At 35.3% G+C, this 20,843-nt stretch overlaps 1 protein-coding gene across 6 annotated transcripts in view; it reads right to left on the bottom strand.

Annotated features, from left to right (window-relative positions):
* Positions 1-3,390: 3,390 nt before the first annotated feature.
* PIBF1 (progesterone immunomodulatory binding factor 1) overlaps positions 3,391-20,843 on the bottom strand; it is a 107,835-nt gene continuing 90,382 nt past the window's right edge. For 3 of the 6 annotated variants that reach the window (XM_032099941.1, XM_032099939.1, XM_032099940.1), the window contains exons 17-18: positions 6,931-7,107; positions 3,391-4,706 (exon numbers count right to left, since the gene is read on the bottom strand). In XM_032099941.1, coding sequence (XP_031955832.1) covers positions 4,650-4,706; positions 6,931-7,107 — 234 coding nt within the window. In that variant the 3' untranslated portion in view covers positions 3,391-4,649. Of the gene's footprint in view, positions 4,707-6,930; positions 7,108-20,843 lie in introns of those variants that run through there. The other 3 variants (XM_032099943.1, XM_032099944.1, XM_032099945.1) reach the window with 2 other exon arrangements.

Here is a 20,843-nt window from a genome sequence, read left to right as displayed (position 1 = left end):
TTCCAGTGTCCTAAGAAAAAGAAGTCTTTCTCTCGCTAAAAGAAAAACCAAGAAACAAAAACCACAGGTATTTACTGTTATGGAAAACTTATCAGTGAGGAAAGAAACACAGGGACCTCCACAAAATGAACTCTGTGGAAGAAAGTTTGTGGCTCTTGTGCTGTCAGCAGAGGGCTGAAAAGAGCTGCAGAGGGTCTAACATCTGTGAAGAGCTGTACCTACTTCTTTTCCTGCTAAAAGCTTCTACAGTACTCGCCACTCACTCTTGCACAATTCCCAACTGCTGTCCATTTCCGCTCATGATGCCATCCCCTGAGAGCTGGCACCCTCTGCTGCTGCCAATTGCTGCCCAGCTTCAGTCTGAAATACCCTAAGTGTAACTGCCTTAATCAAGCTGCGGAAGTATGCGTTTTAAAGGTCAAGAGTTCCCAATCAATCCCAGGAATTTAAGAAGGGGATAATATTGCCCAAAGACACTAAGCAAAACTTGATCTTCTAGAGATACTTGTTTCATTTTCAAAGGTCGAGAATGAATACAGATGCTCGATATTTGGTATAAGAAAATACCAGGGATACATTTCTTTGACTCAGTAAGAAGTCTGGCATATGATCTATTAAACGTAATGTTAACAGGGAGAGAAATGCTTTCCTCAGTAGACCTCCCTAATAAGCACAACCCTGAAAGATGACAGGATGTTACAGACTCAAACTGTTGTGTATAAATCTGTTTTCATGTAAATGTGCTACAGACTGACAACTGATTGAGACAAATATACATAATAACAAAAATACTTCTTGAAAAGGTAGTAATTTGTTTCTACAATGTCATGCTCTCTGAGTCATGTCTTTCAAAGACATGGAAGTTAATGAATGCCTGCCTACCAGGAGTAAAAGAATTCTGACTGACCATCTTGCAGGTGTCAGAGGTTTAATAGATTGAAGTGTTCCTGTTTTTTTTTACTGAAACTACATATCATAAAAAAGTGTAACTGAAACAGAAAATAACACCTAATGTGTAAGAGGTAGGAAATCGTATCCCTGAGATACTGACAAATACTGAATTGATATCTGAATTTATAGATGTTCCTCTTTCAACAGATTTCATTGCTGCTTTGTACAGAAAGTCTTGAAGGGAATGAAGACTACAAATCCAAAAGGCATATTGTTTTATTTGTACAGAAAATATTTAGAAACTACAGTGCCAGGGAACTATGACCACAGGATTCAGCAGTAAGCCTTAAAAGTTTAGGTCCTTATTAAAAAATGCAGTTATGTTTTCAATTTTTTCCTCAAACAAGAGATTACCTTGATGCACTACAGCTTCTTGTCTTCAGACAAGGGACAGAAAGGTGAGAAAGCAATTAGAGTGTTAAAAAACCTCCAAATCCTAACCTGCTCTAAAGCATTGTCTTTCTTTCTTTCCTGTTCAACCCATGTATTTACAAAACTTATCACTTAAGTAACACCTACTTAATGTACAAAGAAATGTAATAGTGGATAGAGATTTTTTTTGGCTTTGCTCCCTTTGGTTTGAAAAAGAGGAACTGAAGACGATTATGTGGGTTGGGCACTTCAGTCACAAGTTGCTTACATGCATGACTACCCTTAGAAATTTCTCTTCACTTCATTATTTTTGACTCACACATCATTGACACAAGGCCTGTGACAATAGATGGCAAAGACCATGAAGAATAATTTTGGAATAATTCATTTGACAACTATGTTTGTGGGAAAGAACACCAGTAAAAGTGCTGTACAGGTACTGCAACTGAGCCTTTTCATTACTTAAAGAGCAAAAAGCTTCATTAATTTTTGCTGTAGGGCATCTCACATTTGAATAGTTATATTTAAGTGACACGCTAGCTTTCTCATGAGAAGCTTAGAAGGTCTCCTCCTAGATAATTAATTATAGCCTTGGAGTCTAGTGAAGAATCACAGGAAAAATACAGTTTTCAATTAAAAAAACCCCCACAATATTGAGGAGATTTACACACGGACTACATGGATTACAAGAATTTACCAACAGCATTGTGTGTTAGCAGTATATTCCAATAAATTGCTTTTATTACGTTTAACAATGGACCTTGTTAATAATTAAAAAAAACCTAAAACCCACAACCCTTTGATAGAATAAGCCACTCTGTCATCTGAAGAACTGTTTAAGTATCAATAAAATTTCACCACAAAATCAGCCTAATCTTCTGCCAGCCTTCTTAGAAAATCAGGCTGCCTGGAGGACACAGAAATTTACAATGGACAGTTGTTCTCTAAGAGTAAAAATGTTCCTGTGTATTGTATTTCCATGGAAGAATTAAACAGAATTCTGCCTTTTGGATGGTATAAAATAAATTAATGTCACTATCTGATAATCAGTATATTTAGGAATAACACCATAGAGTAATTTGAGCTGGACAGGAATTCTGAAAATCAGACATCTAGTCCTTCTCAAAATCAGGTCCAATTATACCAGTATGCTCAGGAGTTTGTTGAGTTCTGAACATCTCCAAGGAGGAAGATTCCACCACCTGTCTAGGTAACCTGTTCCAGTATTTGACCATCCTTACAGTGAGAGCATTTTTTGTAATAGCTAACTGAGTTTTCTAGTGCTCCATCTGGTGTCCATTGTCTCTTATGCTATTGCTGTGCACCTCTGAGAGGAGTCAGGCTCTGTTGTCTCTGTACCCTCCCATTTGGTAGTTGGAGACTACAACAAGTTCCTCCTGTAAGTCCTCTACTATTAAGGCTGTTCAAGTCCAGTTCTTTCCGCCTCCCCTTCTACATCAGGTGCTTCAGCCCCTCTCCATCTTGGTGCACCTCTGCTGGACTCACTGCACTATGTCAATGCCTTTCTTGAACAAGCCCAAAACTGGATGCAAGACTCCGTATGTGATCTCCCATGTGCCAAAGTGAAGGGAAAGATCACTTCCCTGCATCTGCCGGCTATCCTGCTGGTAATAACCACCCAGGATGTGGCTGGCTGGCACATTACTGACTCATATTCCATTTGTTGTCCACTGGGACCTTAAGGTCTGTTTCTGTCAAGCTGCTTTGCAGCAGTATTGGCATATGGGGTTATTCCATGCCGGATGTGGGACTGCAATCGCTTTTGTTGAACTTCATACGGTTCTTGTTGACCCAATTTCCAGCCTCTTGAGATCTTCTGAGACCTTTCCCTCCCATGTATAGACTATTCCCTCAGATCTGGTATTGCCTATGAACTTGCCAAGGGATGACACTATTCCACCTGGACATAGCACCGTGTTTTGTTCAGGTGGGTGTGTCACCCCCCCTACAGTCTATCTCACCAATTTGTCTATAAAGATACCACAGGAGAAAAAAACTGTAAATACTTAAGATTCCAACTAGTATCTTGCCTCAAATAACTCACTGTCCTTCTAGATAATACAATTTATTAATTACTCATTGATAACAGACAAACAGGATAGTATGGCAAGTTCAGTTAGTAAGTACCTATTACAGTCCACAAAACTAGTATCTACATATGAGAGCTGTTTCATAGGAAATAAAAGTTAAGGAGTCTATTCACATAAAAATATATGTTAGATAAAACCTAGACTTCAGGAAACCAGTTATTCAGAAATGACTGTATATATAGGTTTGTGAGTCCAAAAGTTTGTGTGATTTTTTCCCCAGTGACCAGCAGTTAGTCTAATAAAAGATTATTACGTCTGTCTACACACTTGGCCTCCCTCACTCACAGAATGGTAATTTTAAACTGTGATGTGCAATTGCCAGCATTTTTACCTTGCACTCTCAGAAAGAGAAAAGGAAAAAAAAGGAAACTGAAGCTTTTCTGGAGCAGAGGAAGTATTACTGTGCTTCAACTGTTGTTTGGAAAAGGAAGAAAAGTATATGTGGGAATCATAAGCTTGATATAGCTCAGTATTATGTAGTAAATAACTATTGTTCATGTCCAGGTTAGAAAAAACAATCAATTTAAGATATTGTCAAGGAAAAAGGAGCTAGGAAAAAGGTGCTAAGAAGAAGGAGCTTTCTCTTAAGTGAAATCTGAGCAATATTTTCAGTATACAGTACTTATCAGTGCTGATAATTAAGATGTATTTTATTGGTTCTCTAAAGTATTTTTAATGCCTGTTCGGTTATACAAGTGACATCAAGTGATAAACTACAAATCAAGTCTGGTAAGAAATTTTTTTTCCAGCTGATGTGAATTTCCTTCACAGAAAGTAGGATATCGTTTGATACTAACTCATGTATATTTTAAAAATTTCCATCAGCCAGAATAGTTGCAAGGAATGTGGCATGAAACACAAGGTCCAAGAAAAACAATATAAAAAAAGCCGAAACATGCATTAATTGGAACACTCTGAATAACACATCCTTTAACTGCCCAGATTATAATGTGTACAACACACTAATGTTTATTTATCTTTTAAAATTCAAATACATGTTAGTAAAATTATTGCATGCATTATTTCCACACATTTTATTCACATAACAAATCTAGAAATTATTTTATGAAGTGTAAGATTATTTGACAGTTAAAAAAGAAACAGTTAAAACCAAACCAGTTGTTTGCTTTTATAGTAAAATGGACATCATTATGACGAAAATAACTTTAATGAAAAACTCCCCAAAGGATTATTTTTAATGATTTTGGAAAAATGCTATGGTGATGTTTTCTTCTGCAGTTTCTTGTACCATACAGGTGCCTCTTTATTTGTCTGTAAAAGAAAGAACATGTAGTTGTGAGACAGTGAACACCAGAAGAAAAACATGCAATCTACACAAGTCTCCCTCCTTCCAAGGCAGTTCACAGTTGAGTTCTTTGCTTAAATGCAAATATCAGAAACAAGACTGTGCATTTAAAGTTACTATTACGACATGCCAATATTAAAACCTCCCTATTTCCAGGTTATAAAAAGCAGATTATAAGATAAAAATGAAATGATTAAAAAAAAAATATCTGTCACAATGAAAACAAGCATCAACTGTGCCATAAACAGGTTTCATTTGAAATAGCATCATCTGAGTTTTCCAGCTGAGAAAGGAATGGATCTTAGAAAAGAGATCTTAGGTGTGCCAAAACTGACTAACATTTTATGCAGAAATATAGTTATTAAAAAATTATAATTGAAAATAAAAGAATTCAGTAGTTTTCTGACTCTGTAGAAGGTATTTTAATTGCAGAGACTTATCTGTGAGCAACTTTTCCTTGCCTTCATAATCCTATGGGTTACTGCTACACAATCAGGATTACTTGTGGCAAATTCAGTGGTGGTTTGTAGAAAATAAAACAGTTTAACAGAAATAAAACGAATCAAGTAGAGGTGGAACAACGTAGGGACTGTTCTGCTTCCAGGGCTGGGTATAATCTCTTGAGTTAGTGAGCACTGTCTCAGTCTGTTGTCCCTAAACTTGTTCCTTTCTAGTTCTATTTTCTGTCTGCTCTCTATTCTTTCTTTCCTCCACAACTTAATAAGCATTCAATTTAAAAATCTACTCTATTAATTTTGAAGATTTCAGTTACAAAAATGAATCTGCTCTATTTGTGCAAGCTTTTAGAATTCTAGAAATTGACCTAAACTGGCAGGATTTTCACAGGACTACTGACTTCCTATCTAAGAAAACCTGTGCCATCCACCCATTTTCAGTTCTCTACTCCAAAGTCTGCAAAGACTACAGTTTTTCACAGAGAAACTGGTTACAATTTCTAAGTGTAAATTCAGTTTTTCTGGATTCCTACACAGTTTCTATATCCCTAAGTAAAACAGGAGAGATTATGCACTGAAACCCCAGATCATCTACACAAACTATTTGCTTATGTTTTGGATCACTGAAAAGCTCCATCAAAGACAAAGTTTGGGTGGTACAATTTAGCACTACCAAAAGCACTACGGATGAGACAGCACTGTGTTTAGTTTAATAACGCTATTCAAGCAAATTTCAAACCCCTAAAATACCCCAATGTCCTCACATCATGTCCCAGAGATGCCACCATTTCCTACGTTTTGTGTTAGAAACCCACTACCTGGTGTGCTGCAATAAAAAAACTTCATACCGTTTAAGACACTGTGTGTTAGAGTCTCCACCAAGAAAGAAAGAAAAAAGACAAAAAAAGACTAAAAACACACAAAAAAGGGGAAGACTTCTCTTTGGACCAAATCAGCACATATGCTATGCAGTGCAGATACACCCAATCCACCCCAGAGAAAGGTAGCATCATAAAGTCTGTTTACAGAGTCATGATTGGTTTTGTGATTTAGCATTGCAGCTTGGTTGTCTTGAATCTATCACTTCAGACACAGTCATAGTCAGAAACTTCTAAACCATTTTCATGAAGCTTTCCAATACCAGAGGCGCTAAATCTGAAGTGGGCCACTTCAAATATTAAAATCCAAGCTTTTTGTTTTTGAAGGAATAAAATAGGGTTTTATAATATCAGGCATCCTTAGCAACAGAAGAGATATCAATAGTGGTGTTCTACTTTTTATATATGTTTAGATACATACACACATACACATTAATATACATGAATATAAGTATACAGAAATACACCTATTTCCTCACTCCTGCTTCTCAATATAGATATGCACAAAGGCCACTTAATACACAATCATGGTAGATTTAAATTAGTATACATGGTCTGTGAATCTCTACAACTACTAAAATTTTGCTAACCACTCTCAGTATTGTAATACAACAATGGTATTTTTTTTTTTAAGACCTGGTTTGCTGTGAACTTAAGATGCAGAAAATAACCAAATAGCTAAAAAACATCATAAACTCTTGATTTTTCTGCTCAACATTGACTGTTTTCATAAAGAGCCTCAAGTATTTAGCTGAATTAATTATATATCTCCTTGAAGGATGAATCCACATTTCTCTTTTTAAAACGTGAGGAGAACCATCAGAAGTTTTGGCACTTAGTCTTATCATAGTACTTACAAATAACGTTGGCTTAGGTGTAAATATATTTTCTTCTTCATGTTCTGACAGCAGTTTTACCAAAGGGTTTGATTTTTTTCCACTTGCATTTTTTACATCAATAAAAGACTGAGGTGGATTTTGTTCATAGTGTTTACCATGTAGATTAATTATAATCTGCTTCATTGTGGCTAGTTCCTATAAAACCACAAAAGAACAATGCTAAGTTATTCCGTTAAATTACATTTCAACCTCTTAAATATTTATTTGTTAATAATGAATTTATATTCACCAAACATGGATCAGTAAATCTAAAAAGGAAGAAGATATACTTGCTATAATGAATAAGATTACTACTTGGACCCTAGCAAATTAAGAAAATAAAATAGGCACAGAGGATTTATGCAACTCAAATTTTGTCTTGCTTAAAGGCTGTAAAAGAGAACATTTACTGTGTAGTAAGAAATACACTATCTCTTTTAACTTAGACTTCCATTTCATTTAAAAGAATTCTTTTGCATTTATTTTGTCAGGCTAAGGGAGTGTACAAATCTAATTTGAAGGACTGTGCCAACTTGTACTTTTGAGCACTAGGTCTTTCACAAAAATTTTATAAATACATTACTAGAAATACATGTCTTTATATCTAGATTAGAAAAGAAGAATCAATAAAAAACCTTTAGAGGAAGTACAGCAAAAAGAGGATCAGAATGGAGAAGAAGTTTTGTGAAAAATGTGTGGAGAAAGGAACAAGACTATATAGAAGTGCAGACTTTTTTTGGATATCCTAATAATTTGCTTTGAAAACAATTTGAATTAAAAAAAGTAATCTTTCCTTAATACTTAGCTGAACAAAACAGTTTATTTAAAATGTACAGTAGAGTGAGAAAGGAAAAAACATAGCATTTTCTGACCTAAACTGAACATCCTTTGTCATCTTTCACCACACTTACTGCCAACATTCCCCCTCCACCCCATGTAATGGGTATGATTACTATAAAACAAGTTACAGAATTTAAAGCATTAATTATTATTATTATTACTAGTAGTAGTATTATTTAGAGCATTCGTTGTTGTAGAATTAGAACAAGATCAGTAGAAAAGCCTTTCAATGTAAATTTTAAGATGATTTTACATGTTTTAAAATATTAATGTTTTTGTTTGCTTGCTTTTTACAAATGTCGTTGCCTTCAAGAAACAACACTGTTACTGTATTAGCCTTATATATAATTAACATTGTCTTATCTCTCAACCAGAAAAGGATAATTTGTGTTTATAGTTGAATAACAAACATTTTTAATATCTTACCTATTTAATATTTGCCAGAAAATTATATTGATGCATGTTCTATTTTCATTGAATTATTAGTAATAAGTTAAAAAAACTCTCAGCCTTTTAAAATACTCCTGCCATATACCTTCTCTCTGTCCACTGCTGCCTTTAATACAAGAAACACAGTCAAAAGAAACATGCTGTAGCCTTTAAATTGTTGAATGCTAACTCAGTTACATGAATGGAAGTTACACTCCAAAGACCAGCTTTATAGAGTGTACAAATTGTTCTTGTATCTCAGTCATTTAATATTAACTATTTGCATAATTCAGTCATGTGTGGTGGCATGTTGAAACAGCATGACTGCAGAGCAGCTGTTTAAAAGGACTGCATAGCTGATGCCAGCATGTTTTTCAAAGTTGTAAACTCGGCAAAGATGTTGCCAAAGCAACACATAGACAGAATTTCTTGATGAAAATAACTCAAGCAAGTATACAGCAAATAAATACACCATCACAGGAGATTAAATTGTACATAAACAATGTTTTGACATTAGCAAATGGTGTTCCTATACTTAAACTGTGTTATTCTGTGGACCAAATAGTTGCACGTTTGAACAAGGCAAAACCCAAAAACTGCCACACAGATTTATTTCAGAAACTGAGTTGAAACTTGTATGTGTAGGGTCAAATTCTCTTGTGTCAAGATCCACTTGGCAGTTTAAAGTCTTCTCTACTTAACAGAATCTGTCTGGTACTTGACAGCACTGTCTGTTTTCAGACTTGGAATAGGCTCTGGAGAGTCAGCTCTCACACAAGCTTCCCTTGTGACAGGAGGATTCTCTAATGTGAAGCTATAGGAAGGAATGACAGGGAGTGGGGATGAAAAATTAGTCCACAACGAAGAAGCTATTTTGACATCACAGCCAAATATATCATGAGGATTTAGCTAAGGTTGCCTTAATATTTGTTCTAAAGCCCCTCCACATTTAGCAAGAAAGACCTTAAGAAACTTGGCAAAATAAATAGCACAAGAAACATCAAATCCAGTAGAAGTTATTCTGTTAAATTACATTTCAACCTCTTAAATATTTATTTGTTAATAATGAATTTATATGGGATGTGTACTGCTGAACAAGGAAAGAAAATTGGCCCAACATATTTGCAAGAGATTTGCTGTTTTCAGCAAAGAAATACTGAAAACAAAGCTCTGTCTTGAACTGCAGTAATTTTAACCATCTCTTTAGATTTCTCTGCTCCCTGAACACAATTCTTACCTTCACTTTTAAGTTCCAAACCAAGAGTCATTAGCACTACCTGCTACTGCTGGCATGCTACCATGATTCTATGAATATTATTTTCCAATCCTAAAATCCAGCAAGTTGGTCTAGAAAGCTAGTAAGGAAAAGCAGCTCTGGAGATTGTACTTAGCAGAAATACGTGAACTCGTTCCAGTGGGAACAAGACCTTACGAAAAAAGAGGAAAGTAGGTAGAGGATTCAAAGGAGATGGGAAGAATCGTTTGTGTAGAAGGACATGTACTAGTTTCAGGATAAGCTAAGTAAAGGAAGATGTGAAGAGAAATGGATGATTTAAATTTTTATGTTTTTTACTGTGTCAAGTCCACGTTTCTATGTCCAGGCAGAGCTGTGCAAATTGTTTACTTACAATATTCCCTTCAGTTACTCAGTGCACTGTAGAAAATAGTGTTGCTACAGCTCTGCATTTCCCAATTTCACTGGGGAAGTATTTGGTCTTTGCCACGCTGGCTCCTGGACATATAAGCCATGCTGTGTGTCACTGTGTTGAGGCTTCCAGGTCTGAGGGCTTTAGCTTCAGAGAGCCAGACAGCAATCCTTCTTGGGAGGACTATGAGTACCAACACCTCTGAGTGGATTCACTCAGCTCCTCCCTGGGCTGGCTTTACACCTTTGGTCTCACTGTCACAAGCTATGGGAACACAAGCGCCCACTCACTGCTTACGCAACATTCTGTGGGGATGTGGCAGTGCAGATACATGGAAAACAATGCAGCTGGCAAAAAAAGGTGGGTTAAGATGACACAAGGAAAAAATTAACCTATGCAGCTGGCACAAAAACAGTGCTTATGTACAATTAGTGTCACCCATACAAACAAGTATGTATTATTAAATATTTTGAAAGTCTGTCCACAGCAACCAGATGAATTTTTGTTAAGGATGCTGCTCTGTGGGCCAGCCCAAGTCCCCATAATCAAAGTAATGAGCTATGTGACACATTAAGTGGGATAACTTAAAACACTTAAATTGCTGTATCTAAACATAAGTATCTAACCATAAGCTAAGAATCTAATTTTCCATTACGGACAATGTAGCTTGGAAAGTGGCTCCATTCAGAAGTGGGACACTATTGGTGTTGTAACATCAGCCTTGCTGATTAGGCTGCTGTTAACTATAAAGCACAGAGAGATACCTCACTGCAGACACCTTCATTTTGATACCTAAATTATTCCTCTTGCATACAGATTTGAAGTATCAAATTACTTTCTGAAAAAGAACTGTGTTTCTAGAACAAGCTTTCATACCACAGATTATCTGTGTGGTAAGTTTTCCAAAACATACAGAGATTTATACTTTAGGACAATCTAACATCCTGTATTCCACTTATGCATATTAATTCATATTTAGTAAAGATTACTTGAACTATAAAAGAATACTTGAAAATTCTGCATACATAACCAGGAAAGAGTTGGAATTCAAAGTAAGTGATTAGAATGAATGGATTGAGAACACAGGGAGTGATGTAGAAGGAGGTGAAGTAAGGTGACATGTATTGCATTGTAAATAGTATCAGAAGAAACTACTTGCTTATTTCCATTTATTTTTGGTAACTTATGTCCAACAACCTTAGTTAAAAATAGCAAAAGCAATTTTGTGTGCCAATATACAAACAGGGAAGGAGATATAAAGGTTGGACTCAATGATCTTAGAGGTCTTTTCCAACTTTTAGTGTTTCTGTGACTATTCAGGGACAGACAAAGGATAGACAGCAGTCTTTTCCAGGGTGTCCATTAATTAAAATGTTTTCTGGTCTGGCATATTTTCCAAATTCCACCTTGCTAATTTATTAGGCTAAATGCTATCAGTGCTGGTGTTGTGGAACTAACTGAAAATCATCAAGCTTTAAAATAATGTTAAAATAACCAAACTAAAGAAGTGTAAGTAACTTGTAAAAGGTAAAGTAAAAAAGGGTATTACCTGCTCATATTACTCCAGAAAATTCAGAGATTTTTAAATGATGTTTGAGCTTAAAGTAAAAGTAAAAATAAGCTACAGCTTATTTCAAGTAGATTTTACCTGTCTATTATGGGTAATTGAAATAGTACCTAGAAAAATGGAGACTGAAGATCAGTTTTGGAATACAAAGGATAAAATTTGATTCCTTCAACTAGCAAGGCAACTAGAAGACAACTAAATGGAAAAGTAAGGCATGTAGCCATATAAAATAAAAATGTATTTAGAGTTATAGATACTATAAAGGGAACTCTATTAACATTTGTTTTGATGTCCTTGATACACACTCAAATACACACAGACCAAAAGAGCATCTTATATTTTCCTAATTCAAAATTAATGTAATATTAGGTATTATAACAAAACCATGACTTACATTGTCAAAGCAAAATGAAAAAGAACTATCTCATATGGGAAATGACTGAGGCATAAAAAGGTGCTCTTTTATCATGCAATTGATGAAGTATGTGAAAGAATTGCCTACATTAAGCACTGTAATCAAGTATAGTATCAAGATAGTAATTTCATTTTTTTTTCAGTGAATTTTCAGCAGTATAATTTTTTTTTTACTGTCTGTCATAACTATAATCAAAGGAAGAAAGAATCCTCTGTGCACTCAAAAGCTTGCAATAGCACTTAACATTATATATGTGTATATATAGTTATAATAACTATATAAATTTATATAAGCAGTTAAAATGACACATGTCTATGTATCATGCTCTGGAAGCAGATGCAAAATAACAGTCTCAAGAAAAAGTAACTAGCTAACAGGAATTAATTACATACATGTCAATTCTTAGGTTCTTATGGCAGGGAAATCTTGCACCTCAAATAACCTCCATACAGTGACGTTGAAAAGAAGCTTTATGTAGATCAAACCAAACAGCTGGAAATCCGCAGTAGGAGGAGATATTTACCTATGTGGTCTCAAGATGGCTCATTCTGATGGTAAATTTAATGACTTTTTCGTATCACTAAAATCATAGAAGAAGCCAATGGGTATCAGACCCATCTGACTCCTTCCTCATTCAGTAAAGCCCATGGCTACTGTAGTCAGGTAAATATCCTCTAAAGCAAAAGTGACCCTGATAATAGTATGCACAGTTAACTGAACCTTTATCATGACAAGCGGCATTCTACTTTTAGCTCAGCATATCGAATTTAGGAACTCTATATGCAATTTCCAATTGCATGTATTTATAAATTTACAATTGCAAATTTCACCTTAGATTATAACAGCATTTTTAAGCAGAGAACTTGTATTGTGGAAGCTGAACAAGAGACTTCTGCCCTAGAAAATATATCAGGTCTGGCAGAATCACTGAATTTTGATGACTGACAAGTGTTCTCAGAGAAGAACACAGCATAAAAGAAGAGCACAGAAAACCAATTTCATGGTCAAAATGAGAAAAATCAGCTGAGAGAGGGATAAAACTAGAGGTCTCCTCCCTCAGGGATGCTGATCAAAAGTTAAGGTCTCTCCAAATTTGTGAGTCAAGCACTAACGTGATGATTTTAGATGTGTATTCTCACTCCCAATCCGTAAGAATCCTGTACTGTGAGAGCAAAGCATGTATGGTCAGGACCTCCTTTGGAAAGCTTGTGTTCTTCACTTTAACTGCCATATGGTCCCCATGTGGTTAAACTATAACTCAAAATAAAATATGTATCCAGTCTGGAGGCTGACTGTACATCCCCCATGTATGGAAGGGATTGAACAAAAAACTGCTTCACAAAAAGACTTAGTGCACCACAATTTGAGTCCAGAGACTGGACTCCTCAATGTGGAAGTCAAATAGTAGCTTTGAATGTAGCAGCCTGGTGACTATTATGGCTGCATTAACTTCTAAAATAACATTAACAATAAAAACAATAAATATGTTAGAACATACAACTGAGGGAAGGTAGCCATACTGGGATGAAAAACATGCTCATGGCAAGTCAGCACAATCTGTCTTCACATGCATGTTTCCTCTTATTTATGCAGCTATTGTAGTCTTCAAACAAGTCTGCACAGGGAAAAGCACAGTTCAAAAATTGAGGCTATTGGTATGTTGAAGAATACTGATTTGAGAAACTTAAACCAGCATTTAAGAATGTTCTACCCATTTGGTAGTGCTCTGTAAAGAGCGTATTTTGGAATGATTTCTCAGTCTCTCAAGAATTAAAAGTTCATGTTCAATATACAAAGGTTCATGAGAGGATTCAGAGAAAAAAATAAAATTTTATACTTCCTTTATCTCCTTCTTGAAGGAAAATTACCTTAATCTGGAAAAACGCCAGAAGGAACCATCTTTACAGTTGTCTTTCTCAAGGTGTTCACTAGGGTCAAGCTTAATGGGCATATCAGGTGATGGTAGAGAAAATACTAAGGATATTGCCCTCTATGAAGTCCTGTGCAGTTCCTTACTTGGATCCCTCTTAGACTCCTACTGTAACTTTTGTGAAAGCAAAGGTATGTTAAAAATAAAGCTGTATCATTTAATTGCTCATATTAAGTTGGAGAGGGGTATTTGTGAGAACTCTGATTGCAGTTTGGCTTTGGAACATGTGACTGGATACTTGGTTGGATTTCCTCACATACATCTTTAGATATCTTCAGTAGTAATATTTAAACCTAGGCAAACTAGCTTGTCTGATTCCTCTACATTGCTGTTGGTGGGAAATTCAAAGGTAGTATTAGTTTTGCTTATTTTAAATTAGGTTATGGTAAATCACACCATAATAGTGCCTGTTTTTCTTTCTGACTTCAAATCCCTAGATGATTTTCAGATGTAGGTATCTACACTATAGATTTTTAAAATTAGGCAAGATCCATCTCTGCTACTTTGTCACTTGACAAGCGACTTCTCAGATCATCTTTACACTGGCAGTACTCTTTAACAGCACTGGAGTTCACCAGTTAAAATGGAGGTAAACAAACGAAACACACTGTAGGGATTCTTGGAATAAACATGTTTCTGGACAACAACAGACTAGGTGACTGAAAAAGAATCTGGTTCCGCCTTTCAACATATGCAGTGACTTGCATACAACACTTTGAAGTTTGAGTATGGTACTCAAACTTTGGAGCAAAGCTAGAGGAAGGAGACATATGTGTTATTATCAAGGAATGAGACTCTCAATCAAAAGTAGTACCTACAATGCCTCTCCTCTTCAGAAGTGCTAACAATTCACACAAAGAACTATTTTAGAACTGTCCTTCAGTGGTTTTATTTCTGCTAGAGACATACTGCAGAAGACAGCCTATAGCCTGGAATTAATTATCTGTTCCCTTTTTTGGCTGAAGTGGGAAAAAAGACCAACACCATTAGCACAGAATTCACAACACTGGACAGTAAAATTAATGACAAGGTGTGAAATAGGAGAAAGACACTGCAGAAGCACCATTTTGACATAAAAGCAAAATGAAGCAAATGGTCAGTCAGTCCATTCCACTGCTAAAGACTGCAGATGGATAGGAAGCAGTGGCACAACTGGTGGAAACTCAGCTTCAACAGTGGAACTCCCTGAGCTTGTGCCTATCAGGAGTAGAATCTACATCCATAACAGAGCTCAACGAAGATTTTAACAACCGCCTATGAAATCAAGAAAACAAGTCATTGTTCAATCCTTCAGGTAAGGCAGAGTGTATTTGGCATAGTTACATCCTAATTGCAGCTGTGCTGGAAATATGAGAAGTCAGCAAGAATTCCAGTTAAGAATTGCACATATGGTCATCTAAGGCACATGGATACACACTGTAAAGCTGAAAACTGGAAGACAGTATGAAATGTCCTGATCAAACAAATGAACCTGATAACTGAGTGGTGGAAAGGTGCCAGACCATATGCAGGATGTTGATAGCTTCTCTGCACTACACTTAATTCATGAGTTCTCTGTATCCCAGTGCATATAAAAATCGTAAAATGAACTGACAGATCTGTGACTATATGGATCTACAAACTACTTCCAGTTTTATAAGGTGAACTAGGACTGTGGCAACAAAATAAAATATCCCAGTCACTGCAGAGAACAGCTTCTGTCTTTTTAGATACAAAATCTCTACCTATTTCAGGTGTATCTTAAACTTGTTCTTAACAGTTTAATCTTTCTCACTTCTTAACAAAAATAGGAAATAATTTGTCTCATCATTCAGAACTAGCATATCAGATTCTTAGGGTTTTTTCAATTTTTTACTGTAGATCAGAAATATATTTGTAATTGTAACTAGGACTAATTCACCAAATACTTTTTTATCTGAGCCATTGTGACATTCATTTACTCAATGTTTAATAAAAAGCATGCTTTCTTGAGTAAGTACGTCTAACAGGAGATGGATGCTAACATGCTAATATATTAAAACACCTTTATTTACATAAATTATTATGGAGAAGTTACTGTATTTTCTGAGATGGTAATATTCTAGTTTAATTTTTCCTGTCTTTGTTATTTCTTACATAGTATTTAAATTCACTTTCCACTTGATAATAGTCAAATGCTACCATGAAATGAACAAAAGTAAAATTTTTACATAGTTGGATATGCAGTAGAATGTGACAGAAATATACATAGCCAATACAGGAAAAAGAATATAACACGGGTTACATCTTGAGAAAATATGAACAATTTCAGATTAATTAACAATTTCTTGTTTAAAAGCTTATAATTTTAATTGATTCTGGCTCTCTCAAAACCATATGATTTAAAATACACACGTCAATTCCGTCCCATAATCCATATATAAGTTGCATTTTGCCTATGAAACCTCCTATTTAGTACACAGCTGCTTACTGTACACCACTGTGAATATAAAGATAATCTTGCAAAAAATATATATTAAAAATAGTAACATACTCTGAATAATACAGCTCAAAGAAAAGAGTCAATGCTGTTAAGTCCTTCTTCTTCCTAAATTCAGTACTATTTGGAATTCAATTTTTATTAAAGCTTGACAGCAACAAAATAGATAACAAAAAGATGAGAGATACTGCTTAGGAGCATATTTTTCTTTGTGAAAAATGAGCCAGAAACTTCTCTACACTCATTTAGCAAAGTAAATGTCACTTTGTTTCTCCAAGCTTAAAGCTGAGAATAGCTCCGGGGCTTACTTGTGATGCAGAAATGTCCCTGTAATCTACTTAGAAAACATGCAGAACATTAATAGAAACTAGAATCTTGAAACATAAACGTAGCATAAGAAAAATGATAATTACTCTGTGGCTTAACATTTAAAAAGAGAGCTAAGCATTGTACATCAGCATTTTTTTATATAAAACAAGTTGCAGCACATAGATGAGCAGGAAGTCATTCACTTTGGAAACAAAATAATTTTGACATTATCGTGTACAATCTTTCTACACAGAAGAGGGGGAAGAGGCAGAGATAAGAGATTGTTTGAAGGCACCTGTTACCAATCACATCTTTTCATTCGTGTCTTCCCAACCCCTGCAGATACCCCTTCCTTCCCCTCTCCCTAACAAAGCAGTTTTCTCCTTTTATCCACTAAGCTTCCATCCCTGATTAAACACGTACTGCCCTCCCCCTTATGACTCCAAAGCTTTTTATGAGCGTCTGAACTTCTCTCCACCTCTGTTTTTTTGCAGATGGCAGCTGTTGCTACTCTGCAGGTTCCTAAATCCAACATATTGGCTTTCTGTCCTAGGTTATTCCTAGTCAATCTTCTTCAGCATAACTTAATTACAGCTAAGGATAGTATTAGCCGGACTTTAAAGTATGACTAATAGTGAAATGCTGAAAACTCATCTGGAATTTTCAAGGTCATTGCTGAGATGCAATTAAAATCTGGGCACAGAGAATTCAGCAGTGAGGGGCAGTCCCCAAAGGCAATATGAAAGTAAAAAGGACAAACCTAGTAATGTAGAATGGACTGGTCAAAGTAAGGTAAAGCAGAGATACTTCAGTACACCTTGCTTTTCCACAAAAGAGGAAAAAAAGAATAAAACCATCTGACTTTTCTTTCACTCTTGTGAGCAAAAAACCAGGGTAACTATTGAAAAGTACCAGGATTTTGTACAGGATTCTGACGTAAGATGAATGCAAGCACAGAGACTACCAGATTCTCAAACACTGTGAACATTAAAATTTTGGAACAATGTCATGGAATTCTGAAATTCATATGGCCAGGTATAAAGTCTAACATTCATGAACATTTATCTAAATCCTTGGAAACCTCAGCCTGACAATTTACAGAAGCTCTGAAAAAACTTGTAAGAGCCCTTCACAAACTATGCATATCCTAATATGACTCATTAGTAACTGTTCCTCCTATTGATCATTTGGACTCTCCAATCTTAAACACACTTGGAAAATGCATTTGGCAACCATTTATCAAAAACTAAATAATAAATCAGATTTTTTATATTTTAAAGATAATGAAATAAGTATTTTCTGTTCTTAACTTCATCTTTCTCACCTGTTTCGTTGTTTTTTCTATGCTTACTTATTACCTACAAAATATTGCCTTATGCTTATCTCCTTTTCTTGCATCCCACCAGATCCTCTGTTTGCTTGGACAAAATAAGCTAGACCTTTAATCTCACTCACATAAGACTTCCAGCCTGTTGTGAAATTTATCTTCTTTTTTCCCCCAGAAAATATGACATAAAAAAATATAAAATATTAATCCTACAGATCAAATGAATTTTTTTTTTAATTTACATTTTAAGTTTTTAAGATTTTAATCTTTGAGAGACTGGCAGGACTTTGAAAAGTGGCCTTTTTCAGGAGACGTTGATTAGAAGTGAATGTAAATTCTAAGAATGATACAAAGCAAAAATGTAATTGTTTGTGAAACCCCTTCCAAAATGCAACCAGTTCCTATATAAGAAGACGACTTAGAGAAAAGAGTTAATTCATGTCTACTTAGGAAAAATAAACACTAAGGAGGATTTTCTTTCCAGGCTGTTGAACTGAAACATGTAAGAAACAAAAAATGGCTGCGATTAAGATACTGCATTAGGACACATGAACTTTTAACCTCTTCTCCAAACTGGGGAGTTTTGGACAAAGCACCATTTCTTTTATTTTGATCATTGCTTCTGCAAAACAGGGATAGTGATTGTTTTCTGCTTAACTTGTGGGTATAATATTTGTGAGACAGGTGTTCAGTTACTGTGGTGAAGGACAGAGAAATACTCAGTTAATAAACAGGATTATTTTGACATATTGCTAAGAAACTGTGAAAACCTGGGAAGGGGAATGAATTACATGGTTGTAAAGGAAAAGCATTAGGTTTACTCATAAATGGTGAGTTATATATCAGATGTGGAATGCTCCTCACCTGCCAATTAGAAAGTAAGTTCAACATAACAGTCACTCAGGCAATTAGCATTTTAATATTAACCTGCTAGACTATTTTCAGCAAGAAAGTAAGAGTTTTTTATATTTTAAAATGCTTTAAATAAAATAAGAGTTTGCAGTGGCTAACCAAAATAAATTTTAACCTGATCTAGTTGAAGATTTTCTACCAATTCAGGTACACATATTTAGATAGATTTAACACTCAATTTGAGTGACACAACAATTTACTGACATAAGCTAAGTGGATTTAAGTAAACAAATAGCATTCAAACTCCATGTGTCTGTAGCCATTTAACCAGCTGATATCAAATAGGTTTATTTAAACTACTACTACATGTTTTCTACTTTGTCCCCTAGCAGACAGCCAGAGCCTGGTTTCTGGTTGCTAACTTCACTTGAAGAGCTTTGGCACAGCAACACATGAATGTGTCAATAAGGCAGGTGACTAGTTCAGCAAGTTTACATTCTATCACTTGTATGCACAGCTGCTAATGTACGATGAGTGCACAGATGTGTAAAGCAGATAAAATATCAGCAGGTTGTCATATCTTCTTACCTGGTGTATAATATTCATGGGCTGATAACTAATCATGTCTGCATAAACAATTGCATCGTAGGAAATGAATGGCTATGGTAAACAGCCTGAATTTGCAGCATTTATGTAAAAAATGTTATCCTTTTATTCCTTATGACAATTATTTCATAATATTAGTTTTACTTTTATAGGTTAAAAATTACCATATTGCCAGAGTGCATCACATACTGGTGATTTCAAGCAGTTAAAAAAAATAGTGTAAATGAAGTCCTTTATATTCATACAAACAGAAATTGATCTTAGCACTTGGAGGAACACCTATTAAAGTCTTCTATTGGTGTCTCTTATACCACTGTCTCATTATTTGCTTTAACATCTCCTACAGTAATTCTATTTGAAACATAAAAAGAATGTCTCCATTTTTTCTACTTGCTCTGCTTTTTTTTTTTTCCCAAAATCCAGTGGATTATGAACTTCACATTAAAAATATAAACCCCAGCTAGTTAATTTTCAAGATTTTAGAACTCGGTTTCTACACTCCGTTTGAATTGGAAAAGCTGAAACAGATTTTAATTGTGCAAATTGTTAGTTTTCTTTATTATGACACATCTGCATCTTAAATTTCTGAAGAAATAGTACAATGCTATACATCAAAGCATAGCAAATTTATAACCTCTTAAATATAACCTCAGGAAATTATAGCTAAAACTTCTTGCCAAACATCTGAGTGCTGACAGACTGCCCTTCCAAGTTTTCATCTGAAGTTTGAAAGCCAATGGATAAGGTCTAGAATTGCACTTCTGATGTTACAAAATACTACCAACTGCATCAAGCATGAAAGGCAATGGAACTGCCAGGAACACAGAGCCCATGGTAAATATTTCTCTTAGTCTGAGGCCGACTGTTGGAAAGAAAAAAAACCAAATCAACAGACTAGATGAAAGGAATCATGCATCAAGAGCTTCACCAAAAAAAGACATAGTGGATTCATCCCACTTAACTTTAGCACTTAACAGAAAACTGCACTTCAGTGCCTTTAAGTTAGAGATGCCCATTATATGCACAAAAGGATAAAGTTTGGATGCAGATAAAGGATGGCACAGAAGCTGGTGTTCTATACTCTACAGTTTTGGACACAAAATGCCCTCTTTATCACAGGTAAGTAATATTGATAGATAAGTATTTTTAATTGTTTTTTTCTTTGTTGGACTCTTTCCAAAGGTCATTAAAATTGCTAAGTTAACAGACAGCAATACACTTTTGTAGGGTTTTATTGGCCAGGTTAGGTTTCTGTTTAGTGATTTGAATGGTCCTACTGCAGCATTAGAAATGGGTCAGAGCTGGTGCAACAGGAAGAGGGAGGAGAAGAAGCAGGAGCAAAGCGGTAAAGCAGTGCTATAGCTATTGGGTCAACTCAGGCCTGATGTATAATTTCATCTGGATTTATGCTTTGAGGGAACATCTTTCTTACTTGTTCTCCTCTACTCTGACTATACAAAGACATGTGGGCAGTAAGTTCCAAATATGGGGACAGGTCATGCCGTTAATTACA

This window comes from Corvus moneduloides, chromosome 2 (assembly GCF_009650955.1).
Source record: "Corvus moneduloides isolate bCorMon1 chromosome 2, bCorMon1.pri, whole genome shotgun sequence".
NCBI classification, from domain to species: domain Eukaryota; kingdom Metazoa; phylum Chordata; class Aves; order Passeriformes; family Corvidae; genus Corvus; species Corvus moneduloides.
The sequence above is the reverse complement of the archived record's forward strand: the minus strand, read 5'-3'. Positions and strand labels throughout refer to the sequence as shown.